This window comes from Populus nigra, chromosome 6, assembly GCF_951802175.1.
Source record: "Populus nigra chromosome 6, ddPopNigr1.1, whole genome shotgun sequence".
In the NCBI taxonomy this organism is placed as follows: domain Eukaryota; kingdom Viridiplantae; phylum Streptophyta; class Magnoliopsida; order Malpighiales; family Salicaceae; genus Populus; species Populus nigra.
Window position 1 is genome coordinate 14,984,371 of NC_084857.1, and position 24,736 is coordinate 15,009,106.

A 24,736-nucleotide genomic window follows, 5' to 3' on the forward strand; every position below is an offset into this window, starting at 1 on the left:
TTGAAAAAAAAAATTACTGACTATTAAAGAATGAAAACAGAGCGACCTCCCTGAAAATATATATTCTCTCTGCTCTGCATCAGAACAGAGATGCAGAGCAGAACAGATGGAGGATCACAACATCAGAACAGATGGAGCTCAAGTAACTGTACAGGAAAAACTGTAAAATGCCAATCAAAGGGTAACTCGTTAATTAAAAGAATAAAAACTTAATGTGGTTAGAGAATTGACATCCAAATCCGAAGTTCCAAACTCGATCCCTGGGCATATGTTTGCTTGCATAATTGGTGTCATGCACCGATTAAAATACTTTGCTCTCTTGTCTAGCTTAATGGTAAAATAGCAAACTTATCGAGAGTTGAACATTAATTAATATAAAGAGGAATATAGAAAACTTATCGAGAGTTGAACATTAACGTGGTTAGAGAATTGACATCCAAATCCGAAGTTCCAAACTCGATCCCTGGGCATATGTTTGCTTGCATAATTGGTGTCATGCACCGATTAAAATACTTTGCTCTCTTGTCTAGCTTAATGGTAAAATAGAAAACTTATCGAGAGTTGAACATTAATTAATATGCAAGTTTACAGTAATCGCCAATCATATATGATATCCATGGAGGGGCGCTTCATGTGATCTCCAATGAAGTTACTATATATGCTTCCACTCAACAAATCAATATTAAGGATGAAGAGTGTTTTCGTCCTTGTAAATTCATCACTGTTACACCTCCATTCTTGTAGCTCAACATTTATCAAGGGTACCCTACAGTGTTTAAGGATAAACAACGTTATTTCTCTACTGTTTTTTTTTTTAAATTAAGTTCAAACAAAGGCGATAAACTATTGCTATCTAACCAGGTGCCAAGACAGACTCGCAGCTTTTACACAGACGTGGTGCAAATCCATTGCCTCGGTACAGCTCCGATCCCGAGAAAGCTTTCTTTAATGTAACTAAAAGAAACCCAAGATTAGGTGAACGTCCCCTAGCTCGCTATCTAGACATGCTGTCGCTGTTGTAACATATGCTTTGCTTTCATGATGAACATCAATATTCTGTACCAAGTAAACAATAGGGTGTCCTTGATTTTTAGGATTAGATAAGACTAGATAAGTGTGTGTGTGTAAGTGGCTTCGTCAATTATTGGTATGAGTCTATGAGATGCCGAACTTGAGCTTGAGAATTTTAAATAAGGTCCACTCAACTTGCTGGCATAGGATTCTATTCTACCGATCCATATTTTATTTGTCCTTTTTAATGGTTATATCGGAGAAAACACTTGGAGAGAACCTTCCCGGCCAGCCCCACTACCGTGAGAGTTCAAGGTGGGTGGGGTGGGTCACTAGCTAAGAGAACAAGTATGTTTGATATCTTGATAGTTTTTACTGTTGTAATTAAAAAGAAATTATAAATTATAAGCTCCTATAAAGGAATTTTATAGTGGAATTCATATAAAATCACAGGATAATCAATACATAAAAGGTTTGATTAAGGTGTCAATGGCAGCAAGGGTTGAGGGGACTTTGTCTCGGTCAATCAGGCCATGGAGCATCTTCTTATCTTTGAAATGGATTTACCTTTGCTTAGATGTTGACTTGCATGTGTCATTTGGCACGCATGGCCATGAACAGCCCCATACACAGAGACGGAAAGATATCTACAGCTTGTGTCAGAGGATGAGAACAAAATGAAACTGTTGTGTACTCGGTGGTTGCAACTCAGCTGATGCTGATGTGTTGTTCTAAAACATTATGCGTTTAATTTTCTTTTATAATAAAAACAAAAAAAGAAAACATTGGCGTGTTTTAATTAACCTAAAAAATACACAGATATTACCTTAGTTATTATGTTTCTCTTGAACATGGTTGTAAAATAAAGCCACTGCTAGAACAAAGAATATAAAAAATAATGATGATGAAGAGAACAATTTAATTTGCTAAACATACAGAGAAAACATGTCAGTGAATTATTCCAGATTTTATTTACTTATAAAACCTGTACAAACAATAATTAAGATCCTCCTGCTAAAAAGCTAACGGCGCCTGCCTAACTGGATCAAACAAAGGAAATTAAAAAGAAAAAAGAAGAAGCAAATCATGAGTAGAGGAGGAGGCAAATTGAACTTGGAAGGAATGAGTCAATGACGATCAGTTTGCCCTTTGTACAAAAAGGGTTTCCAAGTCAGGGGGGGTAAAGAACTCCCTAACACCACTGGTATAATTACACTTGAAAGTAGCTTTTCGCTTCCTGGGAGCCGGAGGGCACACCAGTCTGGAAGGAATTCTTGCTTCTTCACTAGTAGGCGTTGTTGAAGCAGTAGTGCAGTTACTCTGATCATCATCTTCGTTGATCTCTTTCTCCAATGGATTTGTAGATATGGGCTTTAGAGGAGCTCTTAAAGGAATCCCAGCAATAACCCATCTCTTACCACCATCTAAATCCAAGCCACCATCCACGGCTGGAGGCTTCTTCGAGAACCCCATATGGTATGTTTTGGATCCAAAACTAGCACAAACCAACAGTGTTATTATAGGAGTAGCTAGGTAGCCAACAAGGAATAAGGAATAAAGCTTGCTAGCACACAGAGAATAAATAAAGCGGAGAGGTTCTGTGATTTGTGTGGGGATCGGTAGAGAATCAAATGAAACCAGGAGGAAAGTGAATAGCAGAAGAAAAGTTGTAAAGGGAAGATGAAAGAGGAGATTTGGTTAGATTCTTGTGAAAGAGTCTTTGTGAAGCTAGCTAGGGAAGCTACGAGCTAGGAATAAATGGAAGAAAGGAGGAGAGGAAAGGAAAGGAAAGCAGTGTACTAATTAAGCAAAAAGCTTTAAATGTGGAGGAGGACTGGCTGGCTGGCTAGCTAGATCAGTGATGTCCAATGTTCTGTTTATACCAACCAGATTCTTCGTGGCTAGAGTGAGAAAGAAAAGCACAGAAAGAGAACCCGAGGACGAACCTCATGACATAAGCTGATCTATTTAAGATTTATTTAGTAAGTAAATCAAAAGATAATATTTCTCAATAGTTGGTAGTGGAATCGTGGTGGTGAGTAATTTATGAAAAAACAAATTTATGATAAATATATTAAAATAATTTATATATATATATATTATTTTTAATATTAGTGTATCAAAATAACTGAAAAAACACTAAAACATATTGATCTAATATATTTTTAAAACACTTTCAAACATAATTATAAAAACAATAATAAATATATACTAAAGTGTTTATTTAAAATAACATTTCAAGCGAGTTTATAAAAATTTTAAAAAAATGTATTTTAAATTAGTATTTTTTAATTTTTTAATATATTAATATTAAAAATATTTTTTAAAAATATTATTATTTTAATATATTTTGAAATAAAAATAAACTTAGGGGGCATTTGTTTGTTTGAAAAGTGATTTTCTGAAAACCACTTTTTAAAATTTTTTATGTTTATTTGTCATTAGAAAAATTAGTTAATGAAAAATATTTTTCAGTTAAAGAAATATTTAACTTGATTTTCAGGAAAATATTTTTCTTTTATTTTGAACAGAAATTTTTTTTTAAAAGTTGTGAAAAATTTAAAAATATTATATTATTTGTTGATATATATTTTGTTTGATTTTTTTTTTAATTTCATCCCTTAAAATTTAATTTAATTTGATTTTTATATTAACTTTGGTTCTTATTTTTATGATTGTTATTTACTTTTCTTTTATTATTTTTTTAATTGAAATTTTTTATCTATCAAATTTGGTCTTTATTCTTTTAATTGTTATTTATTTTATTTAAAATAATTTATGAAATTGTTATTATTATTATTTTAATTTCATCATCTTTCAAATTTTTTATTTGTTAGATTTGATCTCTATTATTTTAATTATTATTTATTTTATGTGAGATAATTTATGAAATTATATTTTTTTTTTCAATTTCATTCTAATTTAACCTTTTAATTTGTAAGATTTATTTCTTATTATTTTAATAAACTTCAAAAAATATATTAATAAGGTATTTTTCCGTTTATTTTTTATAACATAACCAAATATTGAAAATATTTTTTAAGATTTTTTATACTATTAAATATTAAAAAATTATTTTTAAAAAAAAATTATTATTATTTTTTTAAAAAATAAACGGGCTTGCTAGAAAGAAGGAGAGTGGAGTGCCCGTGAAACAAGCTGGCCAATGGCAGCAGAACTTAAAAATAGAGGATTGATTGACTTGGATTTTGGCGCCAAAGCTTTTGGGCATCACATCGGGATCATCAATCAATCACCACAACCTCTTTTTCCTTCCTTTATTGCACCCAATGTCTTGTGAAAATTTTTCGAATAGGACGTTCTAAAGTTAGTGTTTTTTTTTAATTATTATCATTAATATTATTATTTTTTAGTTTAATATGAATGTTCGGATCAACTTGCACGTACCTCAACTAATTCTATGAGTCCTAAAATTAATGACTATATAAATCTTCAATGGCTATTATATAAGCAACTATAGAATTTAAACCTGAGACTACAGGTGAAACATATTATTATATCATACTAAAATGTTACAATATAATAATAGTTATTAAATTTGAATGGATGTTATTTGAGTTAGGTGTATTTAAAATAATTAGGGTATTAGTAAAATTTATATTATTTAACCAAATTTAATCCATTAAAATTAGTTAACATAAATACTATAAATGATGGTAAATAAAAAATAATAATAAATAGATATTACGGTTTAAGGTATTTAAAACTAGCTTAACCTAAACATTTATAGCTGATTAAATATAAGTAATGTTAGAAAATTCTTGGTATCAATAGCACTTTTCTTGGTAGCTAGCTATAAAATATTAATAAGAAAGTAGAGAAGTGTGATGTATCTTATGAACCTCACCTAAGACAACAACTATTAATTTCATCTTTTTTTTCATAAAGTTTTTATTTTCGCCACTTTTTGCTTTCATGTTATGCATATTATATTATAGACAAGAGTTGTACTGGTATGAGAAAAGAATTCAAATATATCTGATAAAATAATTTATTCAATCATTTATCTTTGTGAGTGTATTTTTTTAAGATGGTCAAAAAAATAAGAAATTATATGTACTCATCTGGGGATATTTGTAACGTTCACACAAAATTATATCAACTTATTATATTCAATTCACTTGGGTGGTCTTCGATAGGCATAACAGGATGATAAAGAGCTTAAAATTTGCATAACAGGTCTTGAGTTCGAGTCAAAGCATGCATCTCTTGTAAGAATCTGGGATAGCTGGGGTTTTACTCACTCACCTGAGCTCATAAAATACGCTTTTCGGGAAGTGGAGTTTCCTCGAATTCAAAAAAAATTCACTCAGAGGGTCTAAAGAAATTGAATGGGTCATATTGAAAATTTATAAAATATTAAAAAGGAGGGTGATTATAATTATTAATTCAAACTCAGCCCGGATATATCCATAAACACCTCTAATTTGAGTTATAAGTTGAACAAATTAATTTGACTTGATCCGAGTTAAATATTTTTTTTTACAAAAAAATAAAATGATGCTCTTTTATAAAAATTTTAATAATAATAATAATAGTTAATTCTAAATTTACGATGTTTAAACGACCATTTTGAACTTTGTATGGGGTTTTGCCCTTTCAGTTCCTTTTCATCAAAGAAACTTTCATTTGTCAAATATATATGAAAAAAACATGGCATTATCATAATCATAAGAACATTTATCATACTTTGTAGTCTACAAAGATGGACTAAATCTCTCTTTCAATCAGCCTGTATAATTTGTTATATATTTTCAGGCTTTCAATGGTTAATTTTTCTATTTCTTCCCCCCTTCACATAAGGTATTCCAGACAAATATATACTTTGGAACCATGGTGTTCGTCGGTGTAATTTCGCATTAATATCGTTACCCAGCAAGAAATTAATGAAAAATCAAGTGAACAATATGAAAATTAATTAACTAGAGACCCTTTTTAAAATTCCACGAACCCCAGTTTTGCTTTGGATTAGAACATTGATTGACTGCATGATACTTGAGAGTGTTTTGAAGCTTACAATATAATTAATAGACAATATAATTAATAGAAAATTCGATTCCACATACTACAAGCTAGAGGCAAGACCGTGTAACCCTTGATTTCCGCTTTTGAAATTTCAGACATGCAACTTGCTGGAAAAAGCAAGCAGGGGTTCAGGTCCCTTTCACTTTTCCCATGACCAGTTCCCATCTACAGGTGCTGCTGGCAGGATTTGCTGTTCAAATTTTTTTCTACCAGTCTTTTGCCCACTTCACTGGTTACTTCCTTGTTTTCCATATCATGTACATTCAGATTTTGCAAGATCATGACTTGGAGACGTGATTGGAACGCGGCCCAAATAATATTTCATTAAAATTTAAATTTATTTTATGGTTTCGATACGCTAATTAAAAATATTTTTTAAAAAATAAAAAATATTATTTTAATATATTTTTAAAATAATACTTTGAAAAATATATATTGCTACAGTCTCAAACACTAACAAGACATAAATGACTGGCTGCCTCAATAAATAAATAAAAAAGGAAGGAAAGAAAATTTTCTTATATCATAGTCAAAATGAAGAGAACGCAGCATTAAAGGGTGGCAGACCTAGAGGGCAAGCACTTAAGGGAGGTTGTATGCCTTATTTACGAGGAGCACACGAGAAGAAATTTATGTCAAGCGGAAAAGGGAACGAAACGCTTAAATTCCAGGCCAACTAATGGTTTTATTTTATCAGTTGCTTAGGGCGGGCAAGATATTGATGCGAAGAGGCAGAGGTAGGCAACCATTTAGTAGCTAGCTCATCAGACTAATTAAGTGAAGCTTGAGCTTTCTTCACCTTTATGAATGACAGTATTAGATGCCAGATTAAGTACACATTCATCCAGTCGATTGATATTTGAATGATGATTAGCAGCAGAATGAGTCTTCAACATAATTTAGTTTATATAGCCAAATACAGGCAATTCAAGGAAGCATATACGAAACAGCTTGCAATTGCCCAATAATATGATACAATTTGCAGAATTTGAAGAATTTCTTACAACCTTGAATAACCACTGCGGTCATCATATTGCTCCATGAACTCATTGTTGAACTTCTTGAAACTGGCCATGATTTCTGGCATTTCTTCCTCCGCTGGTAAAATGGTTGTCCTTAAATGAAAGACCCTGCAAGAAAGCATAACAATCAGACACTTGCATTTAATTACAGTTTAGGAACAGACTCATCTAGAGACGTGCTTTTGCACACCCACAAAAAAGAAAAGGAAGGAGTGGGGGGGGGGGGTGCAAACTGAGAAACCCCCTTCAGAAACACAAAAGGAGAAGAAGTGAGAAAAATAATTCTCCATATACCTGTCAGAAGCATACACGTAATCTTCATAAATACATGATTCAAATTATGATGCGAATATAAAAAAAATTCAGTATGTGGCAAGAAATCAATCCGCATGAAGAGAAACATAGCCAAGAGAATTGGCTGAACTTTTCAAGACAGTTTTCTTTTGTTTTGTCTCATATGTGTCTGTGTGCATGCATGCTTGTGTGTTCAAACCCTGTAAAACTATTAAAAAGAATGCAATAGGAAAATGGCATTTAGCTACAGCTAAATCCAGAGTTTAAATCAAAAAAGAAAAATCAGAAGTTACCCTTCTTTTTGTCCGAATCCTGAACCAGGGACTGTGGAAATGCCAGTGGCTTCCAAAAGCTTGAGACAGTAGAAAACATCAGGAACTTTTCCAGCCTTTTTGGCAGCCTCTATTGCTTTAGGTGGCAATCGTATTTGAGGAAATGAATACATAGCACCTAAAACCAAATTCTACAATGTCATACAACGTCCAGGTACCAGATTGGGAGTGAGATCACAAAATGCAAGATGTTAAAATAGCTAAGAAACAACAATTTACCTTCTGTGAAATTGCATATCACATTTTTGCAGCTGTTGAATCCATCAGTCATCATCCTTGCTCTTCTCCTTAATGATTCAATGATTCCTTTGCTGCGTTGTTTTGATCATAAAACATTGTGTTATTCCTTGCTCAAAGTAGACAATTCTTTGACTTGACAATGGACATTAATAGTATCCATTTACTAGTTTGGAAATCAGATTGACAGTTTAGCAAAGTACTAAATCAAAGGGGAATGTCCTTGGTTCAATTTCATTTATCATCTTGAATACTGAATTAACTCCTTAGAAACTAAATCTTAGCAGGCGTACCTTTCCCTAATGAACTGCTCATATGAAATATCTCCAGGTTTAAGCGGGTTGACCATCAGCCCCATCTGTAAATAGCTTTGTTTGTTTTAACAGGAACTGGAGCACTAACGAGAAACAAGCACAAGATCTCCCAGCTAAATAGATAAAATTACCACAGCAGAAAGTATGCAGGTCTACTTACAAATATCTGTGCAGGGACATTTGGACTGAGTGATACTGATGCAACCTTATAAATCTCATCAACAGTCTGCAGCATAAATCATTATAAACAAAGATGACTTTTGAATATTTGTAGTTCAAACACTGCTCGAATTGAAAGATCCTTCTAATGTTTAATTTCCATATTGCATGTCATAAAACACATGAGATTAAAAACATTGAACAATTATTATGAAAAAAAGAAATCTGTTTTATCAATAGATAGAATAAAGCTAAGAGAATTTGTGAATCATATGAAATGATATAAGCTAAGAGAATTCTAGTCAACCACATCTTTTTTTTTTTTTTGCCCAGTTTTCTGTAAATTTTATATTGTTCTGTAGTTCTTTTATATTTTGTTTGGTTATGAATGCCTAATTGTTTTTATTGTATGAATGCCTAAATTAATATTTGCAAGAAACACATAACTTGCAACTCAAAGAAGGGTGCAGATATCTATATGATAAAAAGCAAACCTTTGGAGGAATGTTTGTCATCTCAAAGTATCCACCCCGCTGCCCACATTCACCCCAATATCCTTTGGACACAGTGTGGAAAGAAACAAGCTGGACTTCCTTGCTTATGGGTGGGCCCATGCCCATCAAAACCTTTCAAAGTCACGGCAAAAATATTATTAATAATTTAATACCAGTTGTAACTCCAGGTAACAAATACTTGAATTTAGAGGCAAAACAATAATTAAATTACCTTTCTAGCACTAATAAATGGACGTTCATCCTGGTAAATGTTCTGCTGATAAACTTCATCTCCAAGAAGAGCCAAGTTTTCTTGGTAACAGAAGCGCAATATTTCCCTTAAATTAGCTTCACTAAGACACTGACCAGTGGGGTTGCCTGGGTTAATAATCACCATTGCTTTTACCTGACCATATATCAAATATATTAAAGATTTAGTTTGCGGTAATGAGCATTATAAGACACATTGGGTTGGCAGCTGATGCATGCACATATAATATTAAGATAGAAGCGGACAATAGACCAGTCTTCACGAGTAGATAGAATTTCTAAGAGCAATCATCCAAATAACTGGCCAATACAAGTAAAATCCAGGCAGTTAAAATCAATACCCTATCCATTCTGTTCTTCCAGTTTTCTGTTAAATTCTAAGGTTCCGAATTCCAAATAGATATCAAGCAATTGCATGTATACGAGGTATATACAAGGATGAGTCAAAGCATACTAACAGTTATTCCTTTATAGCGAGCTTGTGCAACCGATCGTCTAAGGTCATTAACATCAAGACCCCAGTTTTCTGTCTCTTCTAGATAATATGGAACGAGGGAACCGCCAAATAGAGAAATTGCAGCAGAGTAAAGCGGGTACTGTGGCACTGGAACCAAAACCTGACAAATACATGATTTTTTTATTAACAGGCATTGTCTGGTAAATGATATGATAATAACACTAAGATAAAGAAAACCTCTATCATTACCAACAAGAAAGAAGGGGCTGGGAAAAGATTTAGAAGAAGCCTACATTAAATCAAAGAAGGAGACAGTAGTACTTCCATTCATTGCAGGGAAGTATACTTACCCCATCACTTTCACCGCGGATAATAGTATTCAAGATCTGCATGACACCTTTACTGGCACCATCAGTGAGAAATATGAGTTCTGGGTCACTGTCAACAAAGTGAGCAGCAATGTGAACTTCTGCTTAACACTTGCAGACCAAAGACAACAGCTATTTATTCAAAACACAACCGCACACGGAGAGATAGAGAGAGCAGAAAATGACCATCGTATATAACAACATCACCTTGGATATCCATCACGCCTTTCAATGAAATCTGCTACCTCCTTCCTAACTCCAGGCATACCTCGAGAGTCACTGTAAGCACCTAAACATGTGAACAAGAGTAACTTTAATTTGCATTGCAGGTTCTCATGGCTGTGTCACGGTGGAACTACTCTTTAACTAGCTAGAGCAGCAAGATATTGAAAACCATAAAGTTCTCAAGGCAGGAACATCTAAGAAAGGAATATGGGAGACAATGAAATGACAATTAGGAAAGGAACGTGTGGAGTCGGCATAAGGTGAAGCATATAGAATACAACCACCTAAAAAAAATTCTTAATGTTTCAGTACTTGTGTGATTTAATAACCCTCCACTGACCAACCTGTAAATGCAAGATACCCCAATGCACTTGATAATGTTTCAACCCTTTTCCAAAACTTATGCAAGGAAAGGCAGGTAAAAAGAAGATACCTAGACCACCAGTAGTCATAGCAAGATAATGCTTAGCTTTTGCAATAGCATCCGCAGGGTATAGCAACCCCACATTTGGATCATCTAGTAGAAATGGTGCTTGGCAGAGAGCAACCACCTACAATAGAACTTTCCATGGTTCAACTCAACTATATAGACAAGAATCCATAAGCAACTCAAAACAGTTCATTTAAGCAGTAAATACAAAAGATACATATACAGAGATTTAAGATACTGCAACATTACCTGGCGAGGAAAGGTAAGTGGCTTCTGTCCAAGAGCATGAGGATTGCCGACATTTGTGAAAATAATCTACAGAAAAATTTGAAGCAGTGAGACTCAAAGAAATAGGCAAAGGATAATGACATTTAATACATACATAAAATAGACACGCACACACACATACATATATATATATTAAATGTTTTGTACTGGTCGATTTAAAGCCAAAATACAGACGTCTTCCCATGGTTTTACAAGGAATTAAATCACATGTGAAGTAAGATTTTACACATAAAGTAACAGGTTAAGGCACTAGAATCATATTAGAAGGTCTAACATTCAAGATTATCGTTGATTGCCTAGTGCAAGATCATGGAGCATATATCGCTATTGCATGGCTCATGGCTGTGCTACAAAATATGCAAGTACATGTAATGGCAAAACATGCCGTACTTTAACATACAAATTATATGGAATGCAAAATATAATTGAATATGCATCTCCTATAGGACTAGGTTTTCACAATTGATGAGAGAAAAAGCCTCCCTCTAATGAAAAGCGTGCATTACATTTGACAAATTCCTTTATGAATTCAAAAGGGAAAAAATATAGAACACAAACAAGAGGTGCATCCAACAAATGAATTGGCAGTGACGTATATGAACACTTGGAAGACAATCAGCAACCGGAACTAGAAGCAGTGATGGCAGTTCTAGTAATAAAATTGGCCAGCTGATATGTGTGAAAATCGACTAAAAATCTCTAGTTGTTGCATCCACATAAATTCAGTAGAATTTCAACACATTTATTTAACTTTCAAATCCGCGAAACATCATAAGCTAAATTAACGAACAACAATATTTCTGAAGAAAATTTGATCAGACTTAATATAATATAATATAATACAATATAAATACCTTCTTCCCTTCCTTTTGAAGCTCAGAAGCTCGAAGATATAACTCGCCTCTTACAGCATACTGAACCTTCTTGACATTTTCATTCAATGATTCATAGTCTAATGCTCTAGGTGCCATGATGGTTAGCCTACCTTCTCACTCAGTCTGAAAAATCAGGCAAGAAAGCAAATTCTGTTTCTAGTCAACAATTTTCATCGGTAAACATTGAAATGAAAACAAAACAAAGCATTAAATGAAACACCAACATGGCCACTCTAATCATAAGAAAAAAATACACCCAATTGTCAGAATTTTAATCTAACAATAACATTTCCACCTACGAATTTACAGCAACCAATGAATATTCAGCAAATGCGTCAGAAATTTCAATAACAAGCATCAAATTAAGATTCTAGAATCAGACAAAGAATATATTAACACAACTTCAAAAGGGACAAAAAAAAAGAAATCAAACCGAAGATTGTGAAAGAAAAAACCAAATTACAATGGTGACGCATGCGAAGCACTGAAACTGGGCAAAACTCCAAAAGAAGCACACTGTTGTTTTGCTAAACAAAAATAATCAAACAACAAATAAATGAATCTAAGAGGTGAAATGGGCCAACGATTGAATTCATTTCCAACGAGATTTTCCTTCGAGGGATTAAAAAAAAACATCAAATAGTTTAGTGAAATTACCTGTCTGTGACACTGGCTGCTTGGGATGGGAGACTGACGTGTGTGTTTTCTGCTGGGGCTGGGCTGCACGCACAAGGGAAGAATTTTTTCTTTTTTGTGTCAGAAATAAATTGGGTGTGAGGATATATTTATATATATTTACAACTATGTGGCAGCACACGCACATGCTATTGGCAAGCACCAGAGCCACTGAATTTTTTTTTATTTATTTAACACGAAGGGATAAAGTTATCAGGATTCAACAAGTGTGGTGTAGCTTCGAACGGTGAGTTCTTGGTAGATAAGTAAGGAGACAGTCTTTTGTTGTTATATCTCTTTGTTTTATTGTGGCACGAGTTAGAGAGTGTATGTTATACTGGTAGACTGGTAGACGGTAGTGAAGTAGTTTTTATATAAAAATATATTAAAATAATATTTTTTTATTTTTTAAATTTTATTTTTAATACCAACTCATTAAAATAATCTAAAAATATAAAAAAAATAATTTGAAAAAAATATCAGATTGTTTTTTAAAAAAAAAATCGGTTTAAACGTCTTTATAAACACCCTCTCTAAGTACAAAGTAGTGGTCTTTCTCGACCTCCTGTAGTGGTTCATATTTATTCCTTGATTGAACTCTCTCTTGTGGATATGATTGATATTTTGCACCCTTTTTTTTTAAACAAGTTGATGTGCACTTTTTATTTTTATTTTATTTTATTTTATTTTAAATTAAATTAATATTTTATATTTTTACATCGTTTTTACATGATAATATCAAAAATAAATTTTAAAAAATAAAAAAAATTATTTTAATATATTGTTAAATAAAAAATAATTTGAAAATTAATTATCATAACAATATCATCCATGTGTGATACCATTTAATTAAACTCGAAACAAATTGAGTGAAAATCTGATCAAATTTCACTTGGATTTGATGCGTAAATAATGGATTAACCAGGGAGTAATTAGTAATGTGGTGATAATATAAATAAAATGATCACGGGGTGCTTAAAGGCCTAACAAGGACAAAATGAAAAGCAAGTAAGCCTTCCAGCCTTTGAATGAGTGCAAAAGCCATCATAAATTATAGAGTTCGTGGCCAAATTGGAGGCATGCAAGGAAAGAGTCAGAGAAGAACACCTGGACGAGGAGGAGTTGGGCGAGGCCTTGCAGTGGAGTCCACGGGATGCGTCGAGCTACTCTCCTGTTTAGGTGGGCTGTCTAGCATAGTTTGAGCCCGGTATAGAATCTGGACCAGTAGAAAATGGGCCTCCGTAGAGGCCCATGGACCTAAATTTGTTCTTTAAAAAATCTCTTGACAAGAGATTTATTTATTTATTTATTTTTGTAAAATATTGATTGAGAAAGTAAAATATGATGCATATAAATTCTCACAACTCCTCGAATGAGATAATCTTCTTTTTAAGCCGCTTGTCGTGTGATTTAAATCGCTTATGTTGGCCTAAAAATCCCTCTTTTATCTCTGGTTTTTTGTTCTGCACAAAAAAATTTATTAGTGAAAAGAATTGTAATATTTGATAAATAATTATATATAAAAAATATGATAATATGTTACGGTGATAGAAGTTGATGGGTGAAGGTGGAGTGATGGGGGTGTGGTATGATAACTTGAACAATTATCATCATCTCTTATTGTTCGGTGTGACGTGTGTCTATTTCTATTTTGTGAGGCAGTATTTCATATATAATTTATAAAAGTTTTTTTTTTAATTTATAAAAGAAATTATTAAATTCATTAAAATATACTAGGATGATAATGATATGGGAGGTGTGTTATTAAAATTACTTGAGGGGAGACTTAATCTCGATTGACATATAAACTGGTTTGAAGATACTCTAATCATAGTTTAAAAAGAAAATATTAGTGTTTTTGTAGGAATAAAATCAATTGTAATTTCAGTTGTAGATATGAAGATATAGGTTGTTATTTTTATTTAATTATTTTTTATTTGAGAATTAACCTTTTGCAATGTGTTGTGATTTTTAAATGTCCCATGGAAGTATTACTTTTGATTCAATAACTTGGAGTATCACAATGTTTTTTATAGCAGTAGCTTATTGGCTCTAACAAATTTATAAAATAAATTGTACGGATAAAAAAATTACAATTAAGTTATATTGCATATGAATGAAAAATTATATTTGAATGAGGCAATGTTTGTTTTTATAGTCTAATCGTGTTTTTTAAAAATTTTAAATTTTTTAACCTAGGCGCGGGTCTGGCAGACCCACATGCATAGGGTTAGCATGGTTGTCAGGGCCAGACATCTAGGTTTGGCAGTCATGCGAAACCCAGGGTACTTGAATATGATAAACATGTCTGATTTGACAAACAACAAACAAGGAGAACAATTATGCACTTTAATTATCATGAGAGAGAAAATACAGAAAAAAAACATAAATAATTGATCATCAGCAGTAATCCAGCCATTATTTGTTTACACGCGCCACACAATGTAGGAAAGGACATGACTGCGCATCAAGTGAAATTACGAATGACCATATTTGGCCATAAAGAAGCGTCACATGCGTCTCCTTAATGGCGTGAGCGCCACCCACTCGATGAGGGAAAAAAAAGACAAAGAAACGTCTCGCAAAAGGATGAGAAATTAAAAGTAAAATTACTATTATAATTCACAGTAAAAAATCTCTTGATCTAAAGTGATTTTCTCACACCATTTAGCTTTTGTTATAATTGATATACATAACAAGATTGTTGAATTCAAGAATGGATGTGGATGACTGCGGTAGTGATTTAGGCATAGCCTCTAATGTGTTGGAATTGCATTCTAAATGATATTTTTTAAAAAATTATTATTTTTAATTTAAAATTATTTTTTATATATTTTTGTTTTGCTTTAATGTGATGATATCAAAATTAATTTTTTAAAAATAAAAAATATATGATTTTAATATATTTCTACATAAAATATTTTAAAAAACAACCACTACTACACTGTTAAACACTTCGAAGATGACAATGTTATTAGTATTTAGTGTAAGAAGGGGTGCTAGTCTTGCACATTTATGGCCCATCATTTTTTTGGGAATGTTTAAGAGTGTTGTGGTGACTACTTTTTAAAGTGTTTTTTTATAAATATTTTAGAAATTATTTTTGATATCAATATATCAAACCGTTTTAAAAACATTAAAAAATCAAATAAATTTAAATTTAAAAACTTTGAGAAATGATGGTTGCACCGCGAAGCTAAAGACAATCTAAAAGTGTATTTGTTTTTTAGGTAACTTTTATGGTTATGGTTTAAAAAAAATAAGTTTTAAAAAAATATAGTTAACTGTGGTAGTTGGATTTAAATACTTGTTTGGTAAAAATTGTGATTGAAGTTTATGTGTAGCAAAAAAACATGTATAAAATATTTGGTGAAAATGTGGTGGCTTTTTAAAATATTTTTTATTTGGAAATGCATCAAAGTAATATATTTTTTATTTTTTTTTAAATTATTTTTGATAATAGCGCATCAAAATAATTTGAAAACACAAAAAATATATCAATTTGAAGCAAAAAATAAAATAAAAAATTTTCAATTTTTCTCAAGAATACTTTTGAAACGTAAAAATAAATAAGATTTTACGAAACTCAATTATGACAATATTATTATTATTTAGTGTAAGAAGGGGGTGCGAGTGCTGCACATTTATGGCTCGTCATTTTTTTAGGGGATATTTAGGAGTGTTGTGGTGACTATTTTTTAAAGTGTTTTTTTCTTGAAAATACATTAAAATAATAAAAAAATATTTTTTTATTTTAAAAATTATTTTTGATATCAATACATCAAAACATTTTAAAAACATTAAAAAAATCAAATAAAAATAAATTTAAAAACTTTGAGAAATGATGGTTGCACTGCGAAGCTAAAGACATTCTAAGAGCGCATTTATTTTTGAGGTAGCTTTTGTGGTTGTGGTTTTAAAAAGATAAGTTTTTTAAAAATATGATTAGCTATGGTTAGTTGGGTTTAAATACGTGTTTGGTAAAAATTGTGATTGAAATTTATGTATAGCAAAAAACATGTATAAAATGTTTGGTGAAAATATAATTACTTTTCAAAATATTCTTTTATTTGGAAATGCATCAAAGTAATATTTTTTATTTTTTACAATTATTTTTTATATTAGCACATCAAAATGATCTGAAAATACAAAAAAATATATCAATTTGAAGCAAAAAACGAAGTAAAAAGTTTTTAAATTTTTTCAAAAATATTTTTAAAAAGTAAAAATAAATAAGGTTTTACGAAACTCAGTCATGGCAATGTTGTTAGTATTTAGTTTGAGAAGGGGTGCAAGTCTTGCACAATTATGGCCCATCATTTTTTTAGATGTATTTAGGAGTGTTGTGGTGACTACTTTTTAAAATGTATTTTTTCTTAAAAATACATTAAAATAATGAAATAATATTTTTTTAGTTTTAGAAATTATTTTTAATATTAATACATCAAAAAATTTAAAAAACATTAAAAAATCAAATAAATTTAAATTTAAAAACTTTGAGAAATGATGGTTGCACCGCGAAGCTAAAGATATTCTAAGAGTGTATTTCTTTTTGAAGTAGCTTTTATGATTGTGGTTTTAAAAAATAAGCTTTAAAAACATACGGTTAGCTGTGATTAGTTGAATTTAAATACGTGTTTGGTAAAAATTATGATTGAAGTTTATGTATAGCAAAAAACATGTGTAAAATGTTTGGTGAAAGTGTGGTTGTTTATCAAAACATTTTTTACTTGGAAATGCATCAAAGTAATATTTTTTTTATTTTTTTAAAATTATTTTTAATATTAGCGTATCAAAATGATTTGAAAACACAAAAAATATATAAATTTAAAGCAAAAAAATAAAATAAAAAATTTTCAAATTTTTTTTAAAATCATTTTTGAAATGTTAAAATAATAAACATTTTATAAAATTTAGTTAAAAAATATATAAAAACTACTATATAAAATTTATATTTCAAGCTCAATATTTTAATAAATTATATAATGTAAAATATAATTTAATTTTTTACTAAATATTTTACTGTGTTTATTTCACCGTAAATAGAAAAGTAGATGAAAAACATAGTGCTTGTTTGGGAGTGTTTTCTAAAAATGTTTTTAAAAAAAATTGAATTTTTTTTTGCTTTGAAGTAATATGTTTTTGATATTTTTAAATTATTTTAATGTACTGATGTTAAAAATAATTTTTAAAATATAAAAAAATATTATAAAAATATTTTTTTAAATAAAAAATATTTTAAAAAACAATCAAGTCCATGATTTTAGAAGTACAGATAAAAAAAGCTCATGATTTTAAAAGTAAAGATAAAAAAGGCCAACACAGAATGGCATCAGCAGGAAACTGTGGTAGGTAGAGAGAGGAGAGAGAGTAGAGACAGAGAATCTAACTAGTTGTTAATTAACCATGTCTGAAATTTGAGAGATCAATTCAACGAAAAACAAAATCAATAACTGAGATATGGCGGCAACACCACCACTCCAATCCTCCTCCTCCTCCTCCACCGCTTCACACAAAAATCTTTCTTACTATAGTTACATCTATAACAACAAATGTCCCAAACTCCCTTCTCTCCTCTTCAAAACCAAATCACAGACTACTATTAGTATTAGGATTAGGTGCGACGCCCAAAATTGGAGCGCTGGGTATGTATCTGCGGCAACCAATCACCATCTTCACTCGATCCAAAACTCTTCTCCTTCTCCTTCCTCCTTTTCAATTCCCTCCGCTTCCTCCTCCTCATCGGAGTCCTCTCCTTCCAAAAAGGTTTGCCTTTTCTACTGCGCTGAAACCAAACCCTTAGCTCAACGAATCGCTGCGGAGTCCGATTCAATCGAGCTCCGCTCCATCTCCTGGAGGTCATTTTGCCACCCCTTTTTTTGTTTTTCGTTTGATAAATTATATTACTATTATTATTATTAATTGCTATTGCAGGACATTTGATGATGGGTTTCCGAATTTATTTATACCAAATGCACAAGGAATTAGGGGTCAGCATGTAGCCTTTCTGGCTTCTTTTAGTTCCCCCAAAGTAATATTTGAGCAGCTTTCAATTATATACGCTTTGCCCAAATTGTTCATTTCTTCCTTCACCCTCGTCCTTCCCTTTTTTCCCACTGGAACCTCGGAGCGTATGGAGGATGAAGGAGATGTTGCCACTGCCTTCACTCTTGCTAGGATCTTGTCCAATATACCAACTTCCAGGGGAGGTCCTACTAGCTTGGTCACTTTTGATATTCATGCTCTTCAGGTTCCTTTCCTTTCCTTCCCTTTCTCTTGAGTTTGTGTTAGTCAGCAAGGATTTGGCTTTTGATCGAGGCCAAAGGATTTACACAGCCTGCCCCAGGCTTTGCTGCTGCTATTGTTTGTTAGCAAGTCAATAAGCTCCGATTCTTTCTTTCTTTTTTTTGAAAGAGTTAATTTTGTGACTCAATTAATTTGTTTTTCTTGTTTATTATTGCATCTAATTAGGAGAGGTTCTACTTCGGAGATAATATTTTACCATGCTTTGAGAGTGGAATACCTTTGCTTAAAAATAGGCTTCAGGAGCTCCCTGATTCTGACAAAGTAAGACTTTGATGTTTTTTCTGGTTATTTATTTATTTAAAGCAATCATCATTCTGAGGGTGTGTATGCTGTTTTTTTCACTCTTCAGATAGCAATTGCTTTTCCTGATGATGGTGCATGGAAACGATTTCATAAACAACTGCAACATTTTCCTACGGTAATTCCTTGCCTGTGTTACTCAGACACTATGATTTGCTCTTGAATGTGTTTCTCATGCATCTGGGCATCCAAACGAGTGTCAGCATAGATATCCATGTCGCTTCTCCTTGTCTGTTTTCCTTATTTGCTCCATTATAATTGATCGATGGAACTGGAATTTGGAAACTGGTTGCTTTTCTTGGTAGAAATCTCTGGGCATCTTACAGTCTTGTTGAAAATCATGATCCACTTTTGCTTAGTAATAAATATAAGAATTCTTACAAATAAATATGAGAATTCATGTAAGAATGTACACCCCTCTTCTTGCATTTGTTCCCCATAAAGGAGCTCCATAAAGTAGGTGTATACTGGAATTTAGTTTTTGAACGTCCATAACGACATAAATAATTCTACTATACAACCTAAAATAATGCCACTGGAGTTCACCAAGAATGTTGAAATTGTTGCTACTGCTTTATCTTAACTGTATAAGCTTCTGTAGCACTTTCCAACTGTGGGTAAGCTCAGCGAACCGAACAAACGGAGTCAGGCCCAACCACTGACTGAGTCAAAACCATGTAAAAGAAACACTGCTATTACAGATTAGACATACTGAGCTGTCGACAAGCAGCGGCTTAGTTTTCAGAGTTATATTGGGCTGAGCATGTTTTTGTAGTAAATGTTTTTGGAGAACTTGTGTAGAAAATAATTAAAATGGATGGGTATGCTCCATTTGCTTTATCTCTAGAGATGACAATATACGAGTCATTTAATTGAATCTTATACATTTTACAAGCAATATCAGCTTAAGGTGTGCATCTAAGTACTATTCAATGCATCACACCATCTGTATGTCAGGGATTCTCATGTCTTCCCCTTTCTTATTTGCATTGAGCTGCCTGCATAATTTTTGCTCTCCGATATGTAGATCATTTGTGCTAAAGTTCGGGAAGGTGACCAAAGAATAGTGCGTATCAAGGAGGGAGACCCTCGAGGACGTCATGTTGTTATTGTTGATGATCTGGTTCAGTCGGGTGGCACTCTGGTAGAATGTCAGGTGTCTAATATTTTTACACAATCCCCTTTTCTCCATGTTGATTTTCATCAGCTACTTTGTTTGATACTCATTTTTCATTTTAGTATTCTCTTCATTTAAATTTGCATCCCAAAGGATCAGTGGTGAGCCGAGTTTGGAGATCAAGGATTTTGTAAGGAAATCAGGAATTTACAGTGTTAAAAAGCATATAAACATGTTGCATTTTTTATATGTTTCCATCAGGTGTTGGTAAATTGTAGAAACATCTCTTGATATTTCTATTATGTCTTGAAACTGGAAAGATCTTCAAACATCTCTACTAAGTTCTGAAATGTATGTGTTGGTTGAGATATTGCTTTTAACATATCATCGAGTTTATTTATGCACTTTTTAGTTCTATTATCAGATGCTTAAGATCTTTAATTGTATTTAATATCCCATGAAGATTCATTCTCAGGTTTGGAATATTGCATACAACACAGTTTGTTGAATTTTCTTAAACCTACAAATATGAGTAGATATAAAGTATCATTTTTATCTAAAATTTAACCGCTTTATTCATATGGATTAAACTGGAAAATGAATTTATATGAACTTGGGTTTGGATGGTAATGAGAATTCTTAGGGTGATCGACAATTTTACATAATCATATCTGCCTTTTTATTTTAAAGTTCATTGCACAGTCCCCAGCACCTCTAAAAAGTATGTTTCATACCTTTTTTTTTCATTTATTGCTGTATGTATAGCTTCAAAGAGAATATTTGCTGATCCATTCTCATGGTCCTCATGTATTGTAGAAAATATTGGCTAACCATGGAGCGGCAAAAATAAGTGCCTACGTGACTCATGGGATTTTTCCAAATAGATCGTGGGAACGCTTTGAATCTGATAATGGAGGTACAGCATGCATGTAGTCATTTATATTTTAAACTTTACCAACATGTTTTTTCCTTTTTCTTTTGTTGGCGAGCTAAAATGATGTTTTATAGATTTGTTGAAAATGAAAACAAAATTATTTCTCCACGGTTACCTTTTTCTTGTGGCAGTAAAACTGGAAATGGTAGATCTTCATTTTAAATTTAATGAACATACCAGTGTTCTCAAAATAATCTCTTTTTTTTAAAAAAATTCTTATAATCTATTGCTATATCTTCTCATAATTGATTTTTGCATTTATATAAATTAGTCATTTGACACGTACTTCACTGTGGGATAGATATTTTTTTTTTGCTACCAAAAAAATTATAAATGCAGGCTTTTCCCACACGTTTCTATACATAAAAAAAAATTTAAATGTAAATCGAAAAGCTTATGTATACATATAATCAAATAAATTAAAAACTATGTGTTAATAAATGAAAAAAATAGTGATTAACGATAAATGAAGACGGAAATGGAAAAATCAAGAAATATATATAAATAAAGATATCTGACCTTACAACACAGGCTTCATGTCGGCTGTGTTTAATGACTTTGTTTATCAAAATCTAATTTCTATTTAATCAAATGATAATAGAAATAGACACATAAAATTAATTGAATAAAATAAAATAAAAATATTATGTAAGGTTACACATGTTATAAATATTATTAAAAATAAATAATTTATGTTTTTTAGGCACTTTCAAGGTAAAATAAACACTTAAGTGAAACTTCCCTTATCATATGGAAATTTGACATAAAGATCGATCGTTTTGATGGTTAGGATTGAAGTCAACGTCATTTCTTTCTCTCTACTATTGGAATTCAGTAATGTTCTCTCTTCTCTCTCAAACTAGGGACTAAAAATAAAATTTTAGATCAAAATTGATTTTTGTTGAAACTTAAAAAATTGAAGGGATCCAATTCATATAATTAGTAAAGAATTAGGACTAAGGTGAACATTTCACAAAAAATTTATAACACCACTTATCTTCCCAATGTGTTTCATTTTAGTCTTTTGTCTATTGATTTTACTTTTTCTTGAGAATTTTTGCCAAATTGGCCTTCAATCAAGCATTCAATGGGCAACATTAAAAAAAAATGGATGAAAAACACACTCATGGGCACAGTTAATTCATAATGCCCATAAGTCTTATACCACAACATGAGGGGATAATATTTTCCCCACACTATTTAGAGTATTTGAAAGGTAATATTTGGTTACTATTCCAGGATAAAAGAGACAAGCAGTAGAGACAAGACAAAAAATGAGACGAGAACAAAATTGTGGTTGCTAGTAGTGTACAAGATAAAATGATTGTCTTTGTATTGTGTTTGGTTATGGTTGATAAGTAAATAAAATTGATTAGATATATTTTTTTTTACCTTAAGTTTATATTAATTGTTGAAATTAATAATTTTATAGTAACTCTAGTTATAAAATCAGGACTAGCCTGGCGAGTTGACTTAGGAATCGGGATTTGGACCAATTTGGGTTTAAGAAAAAACAAAGGAAGAATTGACCTGATCTGGCCTGGTTAAAAGCTTTGGTTGACCTGAGATAAAAACACAGGTAAAAAATCCTTTGATTTTTTTTGGTCAAAACGAGATTACATTGATTCTTTTTTTTTTAAATAAGTCAACCTCGACCTATGACTCAAGCCTTATCCCAAATCGAGTTTTAAAATTATGATAATAATTATTTTTATTTTTATGTTGACTCGGATCAACCCGGGTTTACCATTCCAAACCATAACTCAGGTCTTGTCATGGATCAATTCCTGAGTTGGATTCTAAAATTGTGAAAATAATCATTTTTATCTTTATATGTGTTGGATAATTTTAGAATTATAAGTTTTTTACAATGATATTTTAATAATAAAAAACAATAATTATTGTTTCTGGAAACATGTTTCTTCTGCACTTTTGTTATGAAAGTATAAAAATTCACACATAGTATAAAAATTCACTCAAATGTTGCCCTTGAGACATTTATTTTTATATCTATGTTTTTATTTTTTTAACAAATACATTTCTGTTTTTACCATCTCTTATCTTTTCTATTCCGAAACCTTAACTAAAAGCTACCTCTTGTTTATGTAAATGAAACGGCTTTTAATTGATTCCTGGTCCAACTGCAACTACTCTGGGATTATTTAACCGAAGATTAGGTCCTCTTTCTGATGCTGTGGGAATGCCAGTCCAAATTTGCAAGTCTCTTGGGGCAGTGACACTGGTGTGTTGCCATAAAGCCGATGTGGCCGTTGTTTTATACCCTTGGTTCTTCTGATAATTTCTCCATTAAGAACTTGTATCATACGCATCATCATCTTTCTATAGACAATTAGCGTGTGGGTTTTCAAAGAGTAATTTTGCACAAGCAGAAATTTTGTGTGCAATCTTTGTAGTGCTCTTCGGCACTGCATTATACCACTCCAGGACACCAGATTGCAGGTGGGTCTGGGCTACTGACACTGAAGCGACCCATCATGAAGTGAGAAACCTTCGTAAGAACTAAGTAGGATTTTTCTTTTCCGAAATACCATTATAACTAACTTTCTTGGTGATTTGCCTTTCTAATTTCGTTGATGCCTTTGAACTTGTGTATCCTTCCTGTTTGCTTTTGAGAATTGAGATGGAACTAATCAAATGATATTTCTTCCAAAGTTCGATCTTCTAATCCTTCTCTCTATGCTTTTTTCCTCTTCCCTTTTCGACTGTTTCTCTTGTTTTTATACAGGCCACCCAGGGGCAGGGCTAACCTACTTCTGGATTACAGACTCATGCCCATTGACGGTGAAGGAAGTGATGAACAAACCGCCATTTGAAGTTCTTAGTCTTGCCGGTTCAATAGCAGCTGCCCTTCAAATCGGGCAGTTGTTCTAATTCCCCTAATCATCTTGATGGTGTCTGTCAAAGCAGTGAGAACTGCTGATAATGAGAATTTCGATTTTGTTCTCACCTTTTTTCTCTTTTCATTTTTCAATTCTTTTTTCTCCAGTTTTACTGATGTTTCATTCATCTTGACATGTGGGATTGATGTCAAGTTTTTGGTCTTTGAAAAACTATGAGAACTGGAACTTCCAGGCAGAATAAAGTTTTCAAGTAGGATTTTCACCTCAATAAGCAATTTGTAAATTCACTTGTTGATCACCATCAGTCTTTTAAGTTTTATGTTTGGACCTGGGAGGGAAAAGTTAAGTCTGCTATGGGGAACACTTGTGTTATTTCTAGAGGAGCACTATTTTTAGCCTTTTGAGCTGAGTTAAGAATGCAATAAAGATGTTTTTTTTTATTGAATAATTTTACTGTGTTTACATTAATGTTATTTTATTAGTTTTATTATAAATGTATTTTTTTGTATAAAAAAACAAATACTAGTAAAAAAGATATTTAGATGATATTTTTACTATATATTTGTCATAATTTTCTCTCTTTAATATATGTATTTTTTTCATAAAAATTAGATGAAAAAATAATTAATATGATACCATTTATTATTCTTTAAGCATTATAAAATTATTCGAGTTTATCACTGCTATGATAAATCATTTTTCCAAATAGCTGGAGTTTCCC

At 31.8% G+C, this 24,736-nt stretch overlaps 3 protein-coding genes and 1 long non-coding RNA gene across 5 annotated transcripts; 1 reads left to right on the forward strand and 3 right to left on the reverse strand.

Annotated features, from left to right (window-relative positions):
- Nucleotides 1-538: 538 nt before the first annotated feature.
- Nucleotides 539-1,141, reverse strand: LOC133695934 (uncharacterized). The gene is made up of 2 exons (XR_009842575.1): nt 859-1,141; nt 539-766 (listed from the first exon to the last, which is right to left on the reverse strand). It is a non-coding gene; the product is annotated as an uncharacterized LOC133695934 (long non-coding RNA).
- An 818-nt stretch (nt 1,142-1,959) lies between these two features.
- On the reverse strand, nt 1,960-2,974 carry LOC133695932 (cyclin-dependent protein kinase inhibitor SMR6-like). Its single transcript, XM_062117911.1, has one exon. It carries the CDS (start codon nt 2,482-2,484, stop codon nt 2,149-2,151), a length of 336 nt encoding a protein of 111 aa, XP_061973895.1. The 5' UTR covers nt 2,485-2,974; the 3' UTR covers nt 1,960-2,148.
- A 3,965-nt stretch (nt 2,975-6,939) lies between these two features.
- On the reverse strand, nt 6,940-12,640 carry LOC133697272 (glutamate--glyoxylate aminotransferase 2). Of its 2 annotated transcripts, XM_062119739.1 has the most exons (15): nt 12,480-12,586; nt 12,286-12,349; nt 11,802-11,945; nt 10,909-10,974; nt 10,663-10,780; nt 10,212-10,293; nt 9,987-10,074; nt 9,638-9,796; nt 9,142-9,315; nt 8,910-9,041; nt 8,417-8,482; nt 8,236-8,300; nt 7,925-8,016; nt 7,667-7,823; nt 6,940-7,187 (listed from the first exon to the last, which is right to left on the reverse strand). In XM_062119739.1, exons 3-15 carry the CDS (start codon nt 11,916-11,918, stop codon nt 7,058-7,060), a joined length of 1,446 nt encoding a protein of 481 aa, XP_061975723.1. In that variant the 5' UTR covers nt 11,919-11,945; nt 12,286-12,349; nt 12,480-12,586; the 3' UTR covers nt 6,940-7,057. The 2 variants fall into 2 exon arrangements, with proteins under 2 accessions (XP_061975723.1, XP_061975722.1); XM_062119738.1 differs by lacking the exon at nt 12,286-12,349 and having other exon boundaries at nt 12,480-12,640.
- Nucleotides 12,641-17,821: 5,181 nt separating this feature from the next.
- Nucleotides 17,822-24,455, forward strand: LOC133697656 (ribose-phosphate pyrophosphokinase 4). The gene is made up of 7 exons (XM_062120366.1): nt 17,822-18,355; nt 18,432-18,747; nt 18,969-19,064; nt 19,153-19,221; nt 20,131-20,259; nt 21,037-21,136; nt 23,901-24,455. The coding sequence occupies exons 1-7, from the start codon at nt 17,958-17,960 to the stop codon at nt 24,044-24,046; spliced, it is 1,254 nt and encodes a 417-aa protein (XP_061976350.1). The 5' UTR covers nt 17,822-17,957; the 3' UTR covers nt 24,047-24,455.
- Nucleotides 24,456-24,736: the final 281 nt, after the last annotated feature.

Excerpts from the sequence above, each read along its gene's own strand:
- LOC133695932 (XM_062117911.1), bottom strand. The coding sequence starts at position 2,484 with ATGGGGTTCTCGAAGAAGCCTCCAGCCGTGGATGGTGGCTTGGATTTA.
- LOC133697272 (XM_062119738.1), bottom strand. The coding sequence starts at position 11,918 with ATGGCACCTAGAGCATTAGACTATGAATCATTGAATGAAAATGTCAAG. Across the intron at positions 9,042-9,141 it reads CATTTATTAGTGCTAGAAAG|GTTTTGATGGGCATGGGCCC; the intron begins GTAATTTAATTA and ends TGACTTTGAAAG. Across the intron at positions 7,188-7,666 it reads GGATTCGGACAAAAAGAAGG|GGTCTTTCATTTAAGGACAA; the intron begins GTAACTTCTGAT and ends GCTTTCTTGCAG.
- LOC133697656 (XM_062120366.1), top strand. The coding sequence starts at position 17,958 with ATGGCGGCAACACCACCACTCCAATCCTCCTCCTCCTCCTCCACCGCT. Across the intron at positions 18,748-18,968 it reads TTGATATTCATGCTCTTCAG|GAGAGGTTCTACTTCGGAGA; the intron begins GTTCCTTTCCTT and ends GCATCTAATTAG. Across the intron at positions 20,260-21,036 it reads GCACTCTGGTAGAATGTCAG|AAAATATTGGCTAACCATGG; the intron begins GTGTCTAATATT and ends CATGTATTGTAG.